We start from the raw sequence: 18082 nt of genomic DNA, 5'->3' as shown, positions 1-18082 counted from the left end.
ATTTGGTTTTAAGGGACAAGTATGTTTATAGAAGCAGCAAAATGATCTAGAAAACTATACACAAGAGCATTAGTAATGGTTGTGATCTCTGTTTTCTTTTTTATCGTTTTTTTCTGTTTTTCCAATGAAAATCAACCATTACCTTTAAAGTCAGAAAAAAGGCTAAAGAGAAACTCAATCCTGCCACACTATCATACATGTCAAAAGCTTTAAAAAGATGCATTGGCTCAGTAATTCTACTTCTCGGAATTTGCCAAGGAAACAACATAGGTACAAAGATAAACAAGAATGCTCATTACATCATAAGGACCAAAAAAACTGAAAACCTAAATGTTCGATAATTAGAGTTTGGTTAAGTAAATTAGGGCACAAATATTTATTGGAATACCATCATTCCAATATACATTATTAAATGTAAATATATTTTGCCAGGTAAAAAAACAAACTACAACAATTTACTATGTATCATAACCAAGAAATAACATACCTGAGCATAGAAAATTTACTGAAAGTACATACGGTTTTCCAAATGTAAACATTTTTAGTAGCTACTTGGTAGTCATGACTTCAAATACCATCTATGTGCTAATAATTCCCTATTTTCATCTTTCATCTATAATTCTCCCCAGAATTCTAGACTCATATATCTAACTGCCTATTCAATATTTCCAGCCAGATGTCTTAATAGGTATATCAGACTTAATATATCCAAAATGAGTTCTTAACCATCCCCATTCTCTGCAGGAAAAAGCTTGTTCTCCCAAAGACCCCTATTTCAGTTCATGGACTCCGTTCTTTCCATTGGGGTTTGAGTCATCTTTGATTCTTGGAGTCATCTTTGATTCTTCTCTTTCTCTTATAATGCATATCAAACCCATAAGCAAATCATGATGATTCTACCCCTGTATCATCACTTTCTTTCCCCTTCCATGCTCTGTCCTTCTTCTGAGCACTTAACTACCCACTGAAATATAATAAATTTGTTTAATGTCTGCCTCCTCCCAGAACATAAACTCGTGAGAGCAGAGACTTTGTGCCTGTGCTTTATCCTCTTAATGAAGAGCAATATACATAACAAGCACTCAATAAATATTTATTGAATCAATGAATATACTTTTCCACTATCCATTTCCTCTCAAAGCTTACAAAACAAATCCATACTGCCCAAAAAGGAAAGCTACTAGTAAGAAGAGGATTAATTCTGAGGTGGTTCATTTACTAGTTACTAAGGTACCTTTTCTAATCATTACAGGTAAAAACAAAAATAATTACACAAGCTATAATCCCATTTTTACTAATAAAAAATTATACTAATAAAACAAAGCATGTTTATGAACAGGACAGCAAAGCAAAATACCAAACGACGACAACAACAGTGGTAAATTTAACTACATAAAAATTCAAATCTTCAGCCAGCCGTGGTGGCTCATGCCTGTAATCCTAACACTTTGGGAGGCGAGTGGATCACTTGAGCTCACGTCGAGCTCAGGAGTCTGAGACCAGCCTGGGCAACATAGTGAAACCCCATCTCCACCAAAAATACAAAAATATTAGCCAGGCATGGTAGCATGTGCCTATAGTCCCAGCTACATGGGGGCTGAAGTGGGAGGATCACCTGAGCCCAGGAGGTTGAGGATGTAATGAGCTGAGATTGTGCCACTGCACTCCAGCCTGAGAGACAAAATGAGACCCTGTCTCAAAAAAAAAAAAAAAAAATTCAAATGGAAAGCAATATGAACAAAATTCAAGACAAAAAATAACAGAAAAAAGCACTTATTTGTAACATGTATGGAAAAAGGGAAGTCAGATAAAAGAATTTTTAAATGGATCATCTTACCTTGTGCATCTTGGCACTGGCCATGTGATAGGCCAGAAAGTTGTACCAATACATACAGTCTTCCTGATCTGGTGAAAGAGTATGCGACTGGTGATATCTCTGAAACTGAGTGATTATCTTCTTATGTAGATCCTGCAACCCAATGAAATGTTTCAGAAGCCAGAAACAATTTTATAACCTAAGCATCACAGTAACTTCAGCTTCCAAAGCTATTAAGAATGTACAGAGAGGCCAGGCTCGGTGGCTCACGCCTGTAATCCCAGCACTTTGGGAGGCCAAGGTAGGAGGATCACTTGAGGCCAGGACTTCAAGACTAGCCTGGGCAACATAGGGAGATATCCCTATGTTTAATTTTTTTTCAAAAAATAAAAAATAAAAAAAATCAGTCAGGTGTGGTGGCATGTGCCTGCAGACCCAGCTACTCGGGAATTAGCTACTCAGGACCAATTGAGCCCAGGAGTTTAAGGTTGCAGTGAGCCACTGCATGCCAGCCTGGGCAACACAGTGAGATCCTGTCTCAAAAAAAAAAAATAATAAATATATATATATATATACAGAGAATCTCCCCACAAAAGAATGACTTTACAGTGCAGAAACCTGGCAGATACCACTTTAAACAAATTATCAGCATTAACATCACCCATAATAAAACATATCAACACCAAGAGTCTGGGCATAGTGGCTCATACCTACAATCTCAGCACTTTGGGAGGCCAAAGCAGGTGGATCACTTGAGCCCAGGAGTTCAAGACCAGCCTGGGCAACATGGCAAAACACTATCTCTACAAAAAATTTTTTAAAAACCACCAAGTACTCTCACAGCATATGATGCCACTGAGAACCACCAAGTACTCTCAGCATATGATGCCACTGAGAAAGATACAACATCATTGGTATTCTTGCCAAATATGTATAACTTCAATCTAGTCAGGAGAAAACATCACACAAAACCAAATTTGGGTATACTGTACAAAATTACTAGCCAGTACTCTTCAAAGGTGACAAGGCCATGAAAGATAAAGACTGATAAATTTTCACAGATTTGAGAAGACTGAAAAAAATGACAAGTAGGGAAACAAGACAATCATATGCAATACGGGATCCTAAATTGGCCTGGACCACAAAAAGAACACATAGATTAGTGAACAGTATTGTATCAATGTTAATTTTCTGGCTTTAACAACCGTACTATGGTTATATAAAATGTTAATATTAGGGGAAGCTAGGTGAAGGACTTATGCATAGAAACTATCTACTATTTTTTAACTTTTCAATAAATCTAAAATTATTTCAAAGGAAAAAGGAAAAAAAAAAGTAAACCAAGATGCAAGTACCTGAAGCTGGCTGCAATTCTTCTCTGTAAGAAAATCTACTTGAAGATCATGTAAATAATAACGAAACGACTTTCCATTCCGATCACAGAATAAAAGAGACTTATTTACAAACTCCTGCAGTATGTCTTCAACTTCTTCAGTTTCCATGTCCCAGAGAATACATAACACCTAGGAATCATTTTAAGTATTTAATATGCCACAAAAGTACAATGACCAGGACTGCAGATAGGTATTATCACACACACAAAAAAAACGGTATCTTAAAGCCCTGAGTAAGAATGTCTCCATTTCTTAAGAAGAAACTCAACTACTCCTCAAGACAGAAAAGAGAAAGAGAAGTCAGATGCTTCTTCAGCTGCACTAGAACCACAGAAATAGGTTAACTCCTGAGTTCAACACAAAGCCCCTAACGGAGGCTAACAGCAGAGGGACTTCTACACCCAACACCCCACCACCTCAGTCCCCTGGGTCTTATCCTTCCAAGGTTCTCTGTAACAACATGCTCAGTACTATATCAAAGCTTACATGCAATAAATACCCAATGATGAGGATCATTGATCCCATTACCTTTGTAGGCACCTTAACGTCCTTCTGAAGGATGGAAAGATCTGTGTAATAATCTTTGATGTCTTCTCTGAGCATTTCAACACTTATAGACATGGCTTCATCTAGAGCCTCATAATCATAAGACGAAGATTTCCTTATTCTCTTAAACTGCTTATTCTGAAGCTGTTTGAGGTAGTACTCCCAGCGATTGGGAAAATCACGTAAAAGTGCACCAATTAAAGATACTACAAGGGGAGAGCCTTAAAAAAAAAAATGAAGTCACTGTGCTAATATCATCCTATTTTGTCACTAATAAGAATCAACTTACTTACTTACATTACTAAGAAACAATTTCTGCTGCATGTTATCAAAAGCCTTAAGTATTTATCACTCTTGACTTCACTTCTAGATATTTATTCCAAAAAAAATTAGAAATAAGAAAGATTTCATTTAATAAGTTCCTGATTATCTTTATTAAGTCAAAATAACATAGATCAAATCTGGCTAAGATGTCGTTACAAAAAAATATATATATATTATATATATATTTTTTGTAAAGACATCTTATAATATTATAATATATAATATATTATATATAATATATATAATAATAATATATATTATATATATTATATATAATATATATAATAATAATATATATTATATATATTATATATAATATATATAATAATTATATATATTATATATTATATAATATATATTATAATAATATATATATATGCGCCAGCCTGAGCAACATAATGAGACCTTGTCTCTACTAAAACTAAAAATTAGAAAAATCAGCCAGGTGTGGTGGTGCGTGCCTATAGTGCCGGCTACTTAGGAGGCTGAGGTGGGAGGATTGCTTCAGCCCAGGAGGTTGAGGCTACAGTGAGCCATGACGGCACCACTGCATCCTAGCCTGAGGAACAGTGTGAGACTCTGTCTTAAAGAAAAAGAAAAGAATGATTAAGTTTAAGGATATTCATCACAGCATACTTAGAATAGTGAAAAAATCTTAAACAACGTAAACAATGTCCAATAATAGAGAAGTGGTTGAATAAATTAAGATATATCAATATTATGCCACTGGTAAATTTTTTTCAAAAAAATATTTAACAACATGGGAAAATGCTGAAGATATAGAAAAAGGGTAAGATCCGGCTGGGTGTGGTGACATGCGTCTGTAGTCCTAGCACTTTGGGAGGCTGAGGTGGGAGGATTGCTTGAGGGCAGAAGTTTGAGACCTGCCTGGGCAACATAGTGAGACCCTGTCCCTACAAAAAAATTTAAAAATTACCCAGGTGTGGTGGTGGGTATCTGCAGTCCCAGCTACTCAGGAGGCTGGGGCAGGAGAATTGCCTAAGCCAAGACATTCAAGGCTGCAGTGAGCTGTGATCTTACTGCACTCCAGCCTGGGTGACAGAGCAAGACCCTGGCTCTTTAAAAAAAAGGGCAAAATCCAAAACTACGTATACATAATCTCAATTTTTTTAATCTTTGTTCTAAAAGACTGGAGGCAATACTCTCATGATGCTAATAATTATCAGGTTATGGATAATTTCTATTTTTTCTTTAGTTTCACACATTTTCAAAATGGACATGCATCACCCTTTGTAATAACTACAAATCAAGCATTTTTTCTAAGTGTAAGATTTCTTTAAAAATAAACAAAACTGGCCACGTGTGGTGGCTCACGCCTGTAATCCCAGCACTTTGGGTGGCCAAGGCAGGTGGATCACGAGGTCAGGAGTTCGAGACTACCCTGGCCAAGATGGTGAAACCCCATCTCTACTAAAACTACAAAAATTAGCTGTGTGAGGTAGCACACACCTGTAATCCCAGCTACTAGGGGGCTGAGGCGGGAGGATCACTTGAACCTGGGCGGCAGAGGTTGCAGTGAGCAGAGGTCACGCCACTGCACTCCAGCCTGGGCGACAGAGTGAGACAGTCTCAAAAAATAAATAAATAAATAAACAAACAAAACTGTGTGTCTATTTGATGGCAGAATGAAAAATAAGGTGGCCAGGTATGGTAGCTCATGCCTATAATCCCAGCACTTTGGGAGGCCAAAGCGGGCAATCACCTGAGGTCAGGAGTTCGAGACCAGCCTGACCAACATGGCGAAACCCCGTCTCTACTGAAAATACAAAAATTAGCCAGGCATGGTGGAACATGCCTGTAGTCCCAGATACTCGGGAGGCTGAGGCAGAAGAACTGCTTGAACCTGGGAGGCAGAAGTTGCAGTGAGCCGAGATCACGCCACTGCACTCCAGCCTGGACGACAGAGTGAGACTTGTCTCAAAAGAGAAAAAAAAAGAAAAAGAAGAAAAATAAGGTATTTCCAAGCATAACAATAATGAAAGAAATAATTTTAAGAGTTGATAGATTTGACTGTTTAAAATTTTAAGCTTCTATATGTCAAAAGAATACAACAAATAAAAGGTACACAAAAAAACTGGGAAACAGGCTAGACATGGTGACTCATGCCTGTAGTCCCAGTGCTTTGGGAGGCTAAGGCAAGAGGATCATTTGAGGCAAGTAGTTCAAGACCAGCCTGGGCAACACAGTGAGATTCTATATATAAATTTTAAATTAAAAAATTGTTTTACTGGGAAATAATACTTGTAAAAATATGACAAAGAGCTAATAGTTTCTATTTTTTGAGTATTTAGAAATAAACTAAAAATACTTATATCAAAAAAGAAAAGTGAGTCAAGGATAATTTCTTAAAGTCAAGGATAATTTCTTAAAATATATTCAATAAACAAGTAAAAAGTTTAACTTCACTAACAAAAAATGCAAATTAAGACACCAGTTTTTACTTACCAAATTAGAACACTATTTTTATAAAATCCCAAGCAAAAACAAGTTTTAAATCTGATTCTCACTATATTTTTAACTCTGACAGCAGAGGTCACATCTGTGTCTCACTTCTCTCACTAATGTGGTCTCTAACACACTGTGGGTAGATGGTAAATATTATTTTAATGAATAAATAAATACCATAATATCATGTATCCATTTAAGATATCAGAGAACCTAAAATACTAAATCTCCCAGATAAGTTTTTGGATATTCATGTGCTAAATTATCATATTCATTAGCTCAATTTACAAAAGGGAAATTATATAACTCCCTATAATCTCCTCATAAACAAATAAATAACCATACCTTTACATTCTTTTATAATACTATGAGCTTGTTCTGGCAAATCTGCCTTCTTCATATTAACAAAAAGGGATAAAATTTCAAGTCCTTTTTCCTTTCCTAAGGAACTCTCCACAGGGACTACATATTTAGGACCTGCAAACAAAAATCACAAGACAAAGTAAGTAATTTGGTATGTCACATATTTAAATGTAATTGAATTAAATATAAAGGTACTAAAAAGTAAATGAGTAATCCTTACCCATTACTGAATCTGTAACACTCTTGTCTCTGGTTGTAAGAAGAATCTGACACTGATTGTCAAAAGCTTTCAACACCCAAGAGTCCCAAACATCATCCAAGATCAACAGAGACCTAATTTTAAAAAAATATATTAATCACTAATGACACATCTTAAGCTTCCTTTTAAAAAGATAATCCCACCAGTGTCTTTTAAAATCTACCAAATTAAAAATTTTTTTAAACAAATGGATGGCTAGATCTAGGAAAATGATTCTTCCTCTTTGCTATACTCTTCTCAATATGCTGATTCAAATAAGGAAAAAAAAAATTAGAGACTGCCTTCTCCTCAAACCCTAAATCAGAACATATTAAAATTACAGATCCTACCATAAAAGGTTCAGCCATCACTTACTGAGTGCCAAAAAAAAAAAAAAGCGACCATTACTATCCAAGTAATGGGATTTTCCAACTCAGTCTTTATGCACCAGAACCAAACCAGAACTGAGCTCAGGTTAGCATGAGAATGAATCATACAATAATGATGATATGTGACCATTTTTTACCTATAAAACTAGCGATTTCATATGTTGTAACCTAAAAGAATATTACCTTTCATTTGGTATACAAGTGTTTTTTTCTAATCAATTTGTTTATTCATAGTAACCAAGAACCTCTATGCCAATTCCCAATTGTTCTCTCCAAAAACTTTTCTAAACTCACTAGAACAGATGAGGGGAAAATATAACTAAAACCTGATAGCATAATTATACAATAACATTTTTGTCTGAATGACACACTACGGCTGTACATACAAAACAAAATACTCTAGGCCTGTAATCCCAGCACTTTGGGAGGCCAGGGTGGGTGGATCACCTGAGGTCGGGAGTTCGAGACCAGCCTGACCAACATGGAGAAATCCCGTCTCTAATATAATATTAGCCAGGCGAGGTGGCACAAGCCTGTAATCCCAGCTACTCAAGAGGCTGAGGCAGAGAATCGCTTGAACCCGGGAGGCAGAGGTTGCAGTGAACCGATATCACGCCATTGCACTCCAGCCTGGGCAACAAGAGCGAAACTCCATCTTAAAAAATAAATAAATAAATAAATACTCTAGGCACATATATAGGTTGAAAAATTACAAAGCATAAACCAAATAAGACTGAGAGATTTAAAAAATATGCCTGGCTTTATAAGCTAGTCTGACACATCTGAAAGTGGCTACATTATTTTACTCAACAGAAGTTAATTTTATTCTTGCAAAAAAAAGAGAAAGTAGAACTAGGGAAAAGTTACGGAGCAATTAAAGAGGGAAGGGTTAGTGATCTCAATCCTATTTCCTCTACACAGATCAATATCAAGAGAAGGAGGGGCCGGGTGCAGTGGCTCACGCCTGTAATCCTAGCACTTTGGGAGGCCGAGGTGGGCAAATCACGAGGTCAGGAGATCAAGACCATCCTGGCTAACACGGTGAAACCCCATCTCCACTAAAAATACAAAAAATTAGCCCGGCGTGTGGCGGGCGCCTGTAGTCCCAGCTACTCAGAGGCTGAGGCAGGAGAATCACTTGAACCCAGGAGGCAGAGCTTCAGTGAGCAGAGATTGCACCATAAAAATATAACGAATATGCATCAGAATCACCTAGTAGGCTTTTCCCAAAAATACTCTTCTCACCCTATATTGTGATATTAATACCCTTACCAATTTGAGAATCACTGCCATACTCAGCAACTGCTACATATGAAAGTATACTGCATCCTTGGGTGCATTAGGGCATTTTTAAAAAGTGCAGAGCCACTACCTAACTCTCACTCAATATACTATAACATTCCCAAGGAATGCTTTATTTATCTTTGTACTTGCAGCACTTGGCCCAGAACCTGGCACAACACTCAATGTTGGTTAAATGAACAAATGAAAGAGAGGCTGTTAAGATGACAGAAATCAAATTGTTGACTGAATCCAAGGTTATACTCTTAAGACAAGCAGCAACTAAACTGCTGTCTCCCTTTTGGCTAATGAAAACTGTGAAACACTTGGTAACAGTACCTGGCACATAATTATAATGGTAAGTATTTGCTGAATTAATTAACTGTTGAACAAACAAAACAAACTCACTCCTGAAGTATATGGAAGTAGAAGAGTTACATGTCTATTTCTAGAAACTAAGACAATCCAACAGAAGAGCCCCATTAAAAATCCTTCCTGACTTTTTTTTTAATTGAAACAGGGTCTTCCTCTGCCACCCAAGCTGGAATACAGTGGCACAATCTGGGTTCACTGCAGCCTCAATCTCCCAGGCTCAAGTGATCCTCCCACCTTAGCCTCCTGAGTAGCTGGGACCACAGGTGTGTACCACCACACCAGATTAATTTTTGTATTTTTTAGAAAGACAGGGTTTCATCATGTTGCCCATGCTGGTCGAACTCCTGGACTCAAGCAAACTAGCCACCATGGCCTCCCAAAGTGCTGGGACTACAGGCATGAGCCACTGTGCCTGGCCCCTTCCTGACATTTATCAGTTGTCTGCATTTATTCTCTCTTGTTCTATGTTAACCCATTAGAAATAACAGATTCAAAGAAGTTTGCACTCTCTAGCAAAGACCACTCACCAACTCACCTACTTAAGACATTTCCTGAAAGCCTACAATGGTACATATGAGATGATGTGGTTGGTAGGATGCAAAGAGAAAAAGCAATTTTAGGCCGAGTGGCAGCCACTTTTTTTTTCTTTTTAAATACAAGAGAGAAAAGCAGGATAGCAATGGCTCTTTCTTTCTTTCTCTCTCTCTTTTTTTTTTTTTTTTCTGACGGAGTTTCACTCTTATTGCCCAGGCTATAGTGCAATGGCACGATCGACCTCCGCCTCCCGGGTTCAAGTGATTCTCCTGCCTCAGCCTCCCGAGCAGCTGGGATTACAGGCATGCGCCACCAACACCTGGCTAATTTTGTACGTTTAGTAGAGATGGGGTTTCACCGTGTTAGTCAGGCTGGTCTTGAACTCCTGACCTCAGGTGATCCAACCGCCTCAGCCTCCCAAAGTGCTGGGATTACAGGCATGAGCCACTGTGCCTGGCTGCAATGGTTCTCTCTTATCCTCCCTATAGGACAGCAGGAAAAAGGCATGATGTTCTCAAGAGGTCAGTAGTTACATCTTATTGGGACTTGACACACCAACTAAATTTGACCATCGGTACCTTGGGTGTTTGCGAAGCATCAGAATGCGGAGACGGTCTTTAGCCTCTTCAATATTAAGTGGAAGCCTCTGGGAAAAACTCTCATCCTGATCCAACCGTGTGCAAAGATTCTGCAGTTTCATCAGAAGCCCAGATTTGTCTTGTTTCCCAACTGAAACCCAGTGCACTCCCCCTGGGAAACAACCTAGTGAGGGAAAGAATAATGAACTTAAGGCCTTTCAACAGGAGTACTCCTTTAAATGGTTTTACTGTTAAGCATCAGATTTACTCCAATTTTCAATCCCATCACATCTTCAACCTCTCTTGATTTAGAGTATAAATTTTACATGCAAGATACTGGTAGGCTTTATATCCTGAATCCAAGACAAGTTGAAGATGTGAAGAAACTGAAGTTTGGAGTAAATCTGTGGCTTATCGGGAAAATCTTACCAAGTAAAGTTTTATGATCTTTGTCCTGTGTTGTCAGTGATCACTGCACAGCACAGTTTCTAAACCTTGTACTCCTGACTTTGGGATGGCAATTCTTCGTTGTAAGGGACTGTCCTATGCATTATAGGATTTTTTACAGCCTCTTTGGTCTCTATCCACTAGATGCCAATAGGATTCCCCTTCACCAGTACTGACAAACAAAAATGTCTCCAAACATTGTCAAATGTCACCTGGCGAGGTGTGAAATCATCCCTCGTTGAGAACTACTGATGTCCTGGAACATATAACTCACCCATTATGGTTTTCTTATACAGACTTAAAATAGGAAGTTAGATTCAAGTCTGGCTCTACTGCTTACTAGCTAAGCAATCTTTATCAAATCATTTAACCTCAGTCTCATTTGTTATACTGAAATAAGGCTGTCTAGCCCACCTATTTCAGAGTTGCTGTGAAAAATTAATGATATAAAATATGTGAAATTGCTATGTTAAGTATAAAGGATTAAAACAGGTTATTAGTGTTATGGATCTGAGAGCAACTTACCAATATTAAGCTTCAAACTAGTAAACACTAGGAATGGCCATGATTATTATTACTGTTATCATCATCATTGTTAATTGAGCCATAAAACATCTTGAAATATGTATTTTTATTTACATATTGTCAGGAGCCAAAATCTTAAGTCTTCATAGACTATACTTAATCACCTCCACATAAATATACATATATAAAAAAGAGGGGTCCCTGCGTGTAAAATATGGTAAACAGTAGCATTAGATCATTCCAGTAGCATCAATCATAAAGATTTATGTGATCTTAAACATACCAAAAAAAGCAAAAAACAGACTTAAAGATAAATGAATTAAATTACACCAAAGGGCAATTTATTTACTGGTATTCACAAATAATTAAATACAAATATAAATCACTACTTTAAAAACTTAATCACCCAAAAGAGATACTTGTATATATGCACAAAGATCTATTTACATCAGATATTTATTGGGCACTATTCTAAGAGTTCTATGTATGTTCATTCATTTAATCCTATAGCACACTATCAAGCAGATACTATTATCTTCATTTTGAAAATGAGGAAACTGAAGAATAGAAAAGTTGAATAGTTTGCCCAAAGTTACACAGCTAATAAAGCAGAGTTGAGATTCAAACTTAAAGCATCAATGTTCAACTTCTACACTATTCTGCATCCACAAGAATATTCACTGCAGCATTGTTTGCAACAGGAAAAAGCTGGAAACAACCCACCTTAACCTACTATCCCATTGCAGGCTTCCAAAGTTTCAGGCAGGCCCAACTGAACCTTATATGTAAATGAATTTTGGAGTAGTGAATAGGACTTAACATATTAATTATGGAAATTAGACTTTTTATAACTTGAAATGACGTGGAGTCTTTGAACCTGCACAAGGTCAAGGAAAGGATCAGTCCCAGAAAAGAGGAAGTAAGCAATGGTCTGGATGAAGCCTTGAGGAGCAAATACCTATTCCACTTCCCAGCATAGAGAAAAAAATCGGTTTTCACTCCAGATAAGAAGAGGACTAAAGAGTCAAGAGTATGTGCTAAGAAGCAACTGAATGATGGACAATAAAATGATGGACAATGATGGCTCAAGTCTCGGACAGGACTGATAGTAGAGATAATAGAGAGGATATTCTGGAATCAATGGATGAGAAGTCTTGGTAAGTCTATAGCATTAAACTTGAAGAATAAAATGGGTGGAGGTGGGTAAAGAGTAGAACAGAATGCTCAACATCAAGATTTCAAAAGCGCTGTAGTTCTAGTAATGACAAAGATCAGGGTCTAGCCTGTAATCAGGGAAGAGTTAAGAAATGTTCACAGGAGACAAAGAGGTTAAGGAGATAAGAGGCTAAGGTTTTGGATGACTCATCCACACAGGTATCAAAATCACTAAGAGTGCTAACAGACAAAGGGCATAAGAGGAAGGTTATAAGCTAAGAAATCCAATCGTCAATGAATAAGACAGTGATTACATCAATAGGAAAGATTAGAGACATGAACCTCAAAGCATTCAGCTGGAGAAGGGAGTATTAATGGTCTGGATGAGACAACAGAGAGCAAGAACAACGCCCACCCATTTCCTGGTGCTAAAGTATGTGGGATATAAAGGAAAAAAGTTGCCATGTCACTTAAGAAGGTTATGGAGAAGGTAGTAAACTCAGGAAACTGCCCAGTTTCAGATAAGGCAAGACGGCGAATATTCTAAGAAGCTGATGATACAAGAGAGTTTCCTGCTCACAGAGGAGGAGTTCTACAGGGTATGGCAAAAACACATAGGAATGACAGAAGAAGACCTAGATCAGAATTTGCCAATGTACTGAACAGTGACTGCATGAAAGTCTAAAATATAACAAACAACTGGAGACAGAGAACTCTACAGTAACTGAGGTAGAGACAGGGCTGTGAAGCCTGGTTTGATTATCCGTGCCAATGTCTTAAAAGAAGGTAGACAAGCCCTATTGCTTGCTCCTAAAGTTTCCTGAGGTCCCCTCAGGCCTCCTTCAGTGTAAGTTTACAGTTATGAAACAGCAAGTCCTTGAGACTTCACTTAAAGTTAAAGCTGTGTTCTGTATGTGTATATATTCATAAATGCAGAGAATAAAGTTTGGAAAAATTTACTCCGAACTGTTAACCAAGATTATCTCTAGGATAAGATTCAGAATTTAGAGCCAGGCACGGTGGCTCCCAGCACTTTGAGAGGCCAAGGCAGACAGACTGCTTGAGCCCAGGATTTCGAGACCAGCCTGAGTAACATGGTGAAACCACATCTCTAAAAAAATACAAAAAATTAGCCAGGCAAGGCCGGGTGCAGTGGCTCATGCCTGTAATCCCAGCACTTTGGGAGGCCGAGGTGGGCGGATCACAAGGTCAGGAGATCGAAACCATCCTGGCTAACACGGTGAAACCCCATTTCTAGAAAAATACAAAAAATTAGCTGGGTGTGGTGGCAGGTGCCTGTAGTCCCAGCTACTCGGGAGGCTGGGGCAGGAGAATGGCATGAACCCGGGAGGCGGAGCTTGCAGTGAGCCGAGATCGCGCCACTGCACTCCAACCTGGGCGACAGAGTGAGACTCTGTCTCAAAAAAAAAAAAAAAAATTAGCCAGGCAAGGTGCTGTGCGCCTGTGGCCCAGCTACTCAGGAGGCTGAGGTGGGAGGATGACCTGAGCCTGGAAAGTTGAGTCTGTAGTGAGCCGGGATCATGCCATGCACTCCAGCCTAGGTGACAAAGTGAGACTCTGTCTCAAAAATAAAAATAAAAAGATTAAGAATTTAGGAGAAAGCAAAAAGGAGCAAGTAAGGAGAACTTTTATTTCTTTTTAAATGAAAATACTACTTTTAAAATATTTAAACAAACAAAAACAGACAAACTATCTGTTGCTTTAAGTTTCCATTTTTTTTAATTTGTGCTATCTACCTAAAATTTGTAAAAATCGGCCAGGCACAGCGGCTCACGCCTGTAATCCCAGCACTCTGGGAGTCCGAGGCAAGGGGATCACTTGGTTCAGGTGTTCGAAACCAACCTGGCCAACATGGTGAAACTCCATCTCTACTAAAAATAGAAAAATTAGCCGGGTGTGGTGGCACACACCTGTAGTCCCAGCTACTTGGGAGGCTGAGGCAGGGGGACCGCCAAGAAGCAGAGGTTGCAGTGAGCCGAGATCATTGCACCCCAGCCTGGGCATTAGAGTGGGGCTCTGTCATAAAATAAAATAAAATAAAATAACATAACATAACATAAAATAACATAAAATAACATAACATAAAATAAAATAACATAAAATAAAATAACATAAAATAACAAAATAACATAAAATAAAATAAAATAAAATAAAAAAAAATTTGTAAAAATCATCCCAAGATTAAAGGTAAAGAAAGCATCCTGATATAGCTACCTAGTAAATTCTTTCATATTTTAATTTACGTACCTATTACCTACGGTCAAAGGCCTTTTTCCCTAAATTTAGGGAAAAAATTTAACTAAAAATTTAGGGCATTTAAACACATGCAAGAAAAGAGAAAACACTACCAGCTTTAAAAACGCAAACAGACCAAATGACCATCTGACATGTAAATCTGTAACCATCACAATATACCATTTAGTTAAAAACTGAACCATTAATTCCACATTTCAGAAAGAATCTAAACATCTTGACTATGGGCACAAGAGGGAGCAATTTAGCTTTGCATGAGGAGGCTGTATTTACAATTCATTCAGAGAAACTAATTCAGAGAAAAGTTGCCTTTATTCAGGGAAGACTCCACACTACTCTCACAGGAGGCTTATTCTGGTAGCAATTAATAATCTAATAACACAAAGAAATCTTGGAAAGGACAGAAACAAATACGAACACAGCCTATGAAGAAATCATCCATGATTAAAAACCAACATATGAATACTGTAATGTAAAATGTCACTACTGTATTTAAAGATATGTCAATTCTTTACTATTTCCCTACAAATAAGAAAAAATTAAATCATTGAAATTTCAAAAGACAACTGGGTTACTTAAAACTGTATAGACATAAATAGTTAAAAACTATATATATATATATATATATTTTTTTTTTTTTTTTGAGACAGCATCTTACTCTGTCACCCAGGATGGAGAGCAGTGGCGCAATCCTGGCTCACTGCAACCTCTGCCTCCCAGGTTCAAGCGATTCTCATGCCTCAGCCACCTGAGTAGCTGGGATTACGGGCATGCGCCACCACGCCCAGCAAATTTTTGTATTTTTAGTAGAGACGGGATTTCACCATGTTGGCCAGGATGGTCTCGAACTTCTGACCTCAAATGATCTGTCCACCTCGGCCTCCCAAAGTGCTGGGATTACAGGAATGAGCCACCACACCCAGCTAAAAGTTAAAAACTTAATATTCTTTAATTTATGCCAATCACCACCCAAAGAAAACATTTCCATAGGAACGACAATTTTAATCAAATTTAGAACTCTTATATTATCTGTACTTTTAAAAGAAAAGGTTTTGCAATACAATTAAATGTCAAAAATCCAATGTTCCTGTATTTGAGAATGGAAGTGAACTCCAGAGATTAAAATCTATCTTTGGGAAAGCACCTATTCTTGAATTAGTGGACATACAAAGGCAGACTCCAGAGAATAAAGAACTAAATATGAATAATAAGACTGTAATAGGACTACTTGAACAAAACTCAGGAAACACAAGTTAGAAGACAAAAAAAATTGATAAGTTTGACTACATCAGAGTTCTCGTCTACTGAGAACACCCAGGAAAAAAATTAATCAGATGGCAAATTAAAATAAGGTATTTAAAAGTCTAAAACCAGCTGGGCACAGTGGCTCACGCCTGTAATCCCAGCACTTTGGGAGGCGAGGCAGGGGGATCACCTGAGGTCGGGAGTTCAAGACCAGCCTGACCAACATGGAGAAACCCTGTCTCTACTAAAAATACAAAATTAGCCAGGCATGGTGGTGAGTGCCTGTAATCCCAGCTACTCAGGAGGCTGAGGCAGGACAATTGCTTGAATCTGGGAGGCGGAGATTGTGGTGAGCCAAGATCGCGCCATGGCACTCCAGCCTGGGCAACAACAGCGAAACTCCGTCTCAAAAAAAATAAAATAAAATAAAATAAAAGTCTAAAACCAACAAAGTCTAATGTCTAGAATATATAAGAAACTCCTAAAAAGAAAAAAGAAAAAAAAAATGGAAACCCCAATGGAAAATAGACAAATAATATAAACAAAATCCATAAAAAAAGAAACCCAAAAGGCTAACAACAAGCTTATGAAGAAATGTTCAAACTTGAGTTATCAGAGAAATGCAAAGTAAAAGATACAACTTTATAGAAGTTTGCCTGGCAAAAATTACAAAGCTGGATCATACCAAGTGTCACTGCACAAATGAAATTATCGGAGTCCCCATACTCATCTGGGGGAAAGGTACAGACTGGAGGGGAATCAAATTTGATATTTGTATATCCTATCATTTAGTAATTTTGGCTGGACATGGTGGCTCACACCTGTAACCCCAGCACTTTGGGAGGCCAAGGCAGGAGCATCACTTGAGCCCAGGAGTTTGAGACCAGCCTAGACAAGATAGCAAAAACCTGTCTCTACAAAAAAAATGTTAAAAAACACACCAAGCATGGTGGCTTACACCTGTAATTCCAGCACTTTGGGAGGCCAAGGCGGGTGAATTGCTTGAGCTCAGGAGTTCGAGACCAGCCTGGGTAACATGACAAAACCCCAACTCTACAAAAAATACAAAAATTAGCTGGGTGTGTCAGCATGCACCTGTGGTCCCAGCTACTCCGGAGGCTGAGGTGGGAAGATCACTTGAGCCCAAAAGGCAGAGGTTGCAGGGAGCCAAGGTCGTGCCACTGCACTCCAGCCTGGGTGACAAAGCAAGACCCTGTTTCATAAATAAATAAACAATGAGCCAGGCATGGTGGCGTGTGCCTGTAGACCCAGCTACTCAGGAGGGTAAGGTGGGAGGATCACTTGAGCCTAAAAGTTTGAGGCTGCAGTGAGCTATGATATGGCCATTGCACTCAGCCTGGGCAGCAGGGTGACACTCTGTCTCTTTTAAAAAAAAACAAAAATAAATAAAAAATTACTAATTTTGCTCCTAGCTACAAATACCCAAGAAATTCTTACCCATATAAAAGTTCAACCCAGCTTTGCTGGAGCAGCAGAGAGTTGGATACAATCTACATTTCCATTTACTTAGGGCAATGAGCAGTAAAATGGGTTGGTGGCAATCAGGTGTAACAAATAATATGTATACATAGCAACAAGGATAAATCTTAAAAACACTGTGTCATGGGAGATAAAAAACACATAATACCATAACATCTATGCAAATTTAAAATACCTGCATACAAACAATATACATATTTTACAAGCGTACATACTTTACACAGACATTTACAAAGAACATACATTAAATACATTAGGATTGTCCACGGAGAGGGGAAAGGAAATAAGAATAGGAAATTTTGAAATGGAAATAAATAAATAAAGTGAGAAGCTCAGCCTAGTACAGATCTACTATAATAAGCCGTGAACTAAGGAATATGAATAACTCAATCCTCTGAACTTGAGATCCCACAAAAGTACATGAGGAATATGAATTAAGCTCACATGTACAGTTGCCAGTATCTCTAGGATTTTCTCAAAACAAAGTAGTTAAAACCTGTTCCAAGATAACAATTTATACGATATGACCCCTGAGTATTTAATTCCATAAATTGTTGGTCAATTTTAATCCCTAGAATTGAAAATTCATCACAATAATGTAGAGCAATTTAAATGGGGAGAAGGAGTGTTCT

The 18082-nt window shown here is 37.9% G+C and overlaps 1 protein-coding gene across 7 annotated transcripts in view; it reads right to left on the bottom strand.

The window, feature by feature from the left end:
* Positions 1-18082, bottom strand: part of APAF1 (apoptotic peptidase activating factor 1) — an 88056-nt gene that overhangs the window by 64207 nt on the left and 5767 nt on the right. For 6 of the 7 annotated variants that reach the window (XR_010122675.1, XM_054442254.2, XM_063646611.1 and 3 more), the window contains exons 5-10: positions 10305-10488; positions 7130-7242; positions 6892-7023; positions 3739-3977; positions 3172-3339; positions 1838-1969 (exon numbers count right to left, since the gene is read on the bottom strand). Coding sequence is in view for 6 of the 7 variants with exons in the window: in XM_054442254.2 (XP_054298229.1) it covers positions 1838-1969; positions 3172-3339; positions 3739-3977; positions 6892-7023; positions 7130-7242; positions 10305-10488 (968 nt within the window). In the remaining variant the exon portion in view is untranslated. Of the gene's footprint in view, positions 1-1837; positions 1970-3171; positions 3340-3738; positions 3978-4466; positions 4664-6891; positions 7024-7129; positions 7243-10304; positions 10489-18082 lie in introns of those variants that run through there. The other variant, XM_063646612.1, reaches the window with a different exon arrangement.

The sequence above is a fragment of the Pongo pygmaeus genome, chromosome 10 (assembly GCF_028885625.2).
Source record: "Pongo pygmaeus isolate AG05252 chromosome 10, NHGRI_mPonPyg2-v2.0_pri, whole genome shotgun sequence".
Taxonomy (NCBI): domain Eukaryota; kingdom Metazoa; phylum Chordata; class Mammalia; order Primates; family Hominidae; genus Pongo; species Pongo pygmaeus.
The sequence above is the reverse complement of the archived record's forward strand: the minus strand, read 5'-3'. Positions and strand labels throughout refer to the sequence as shown.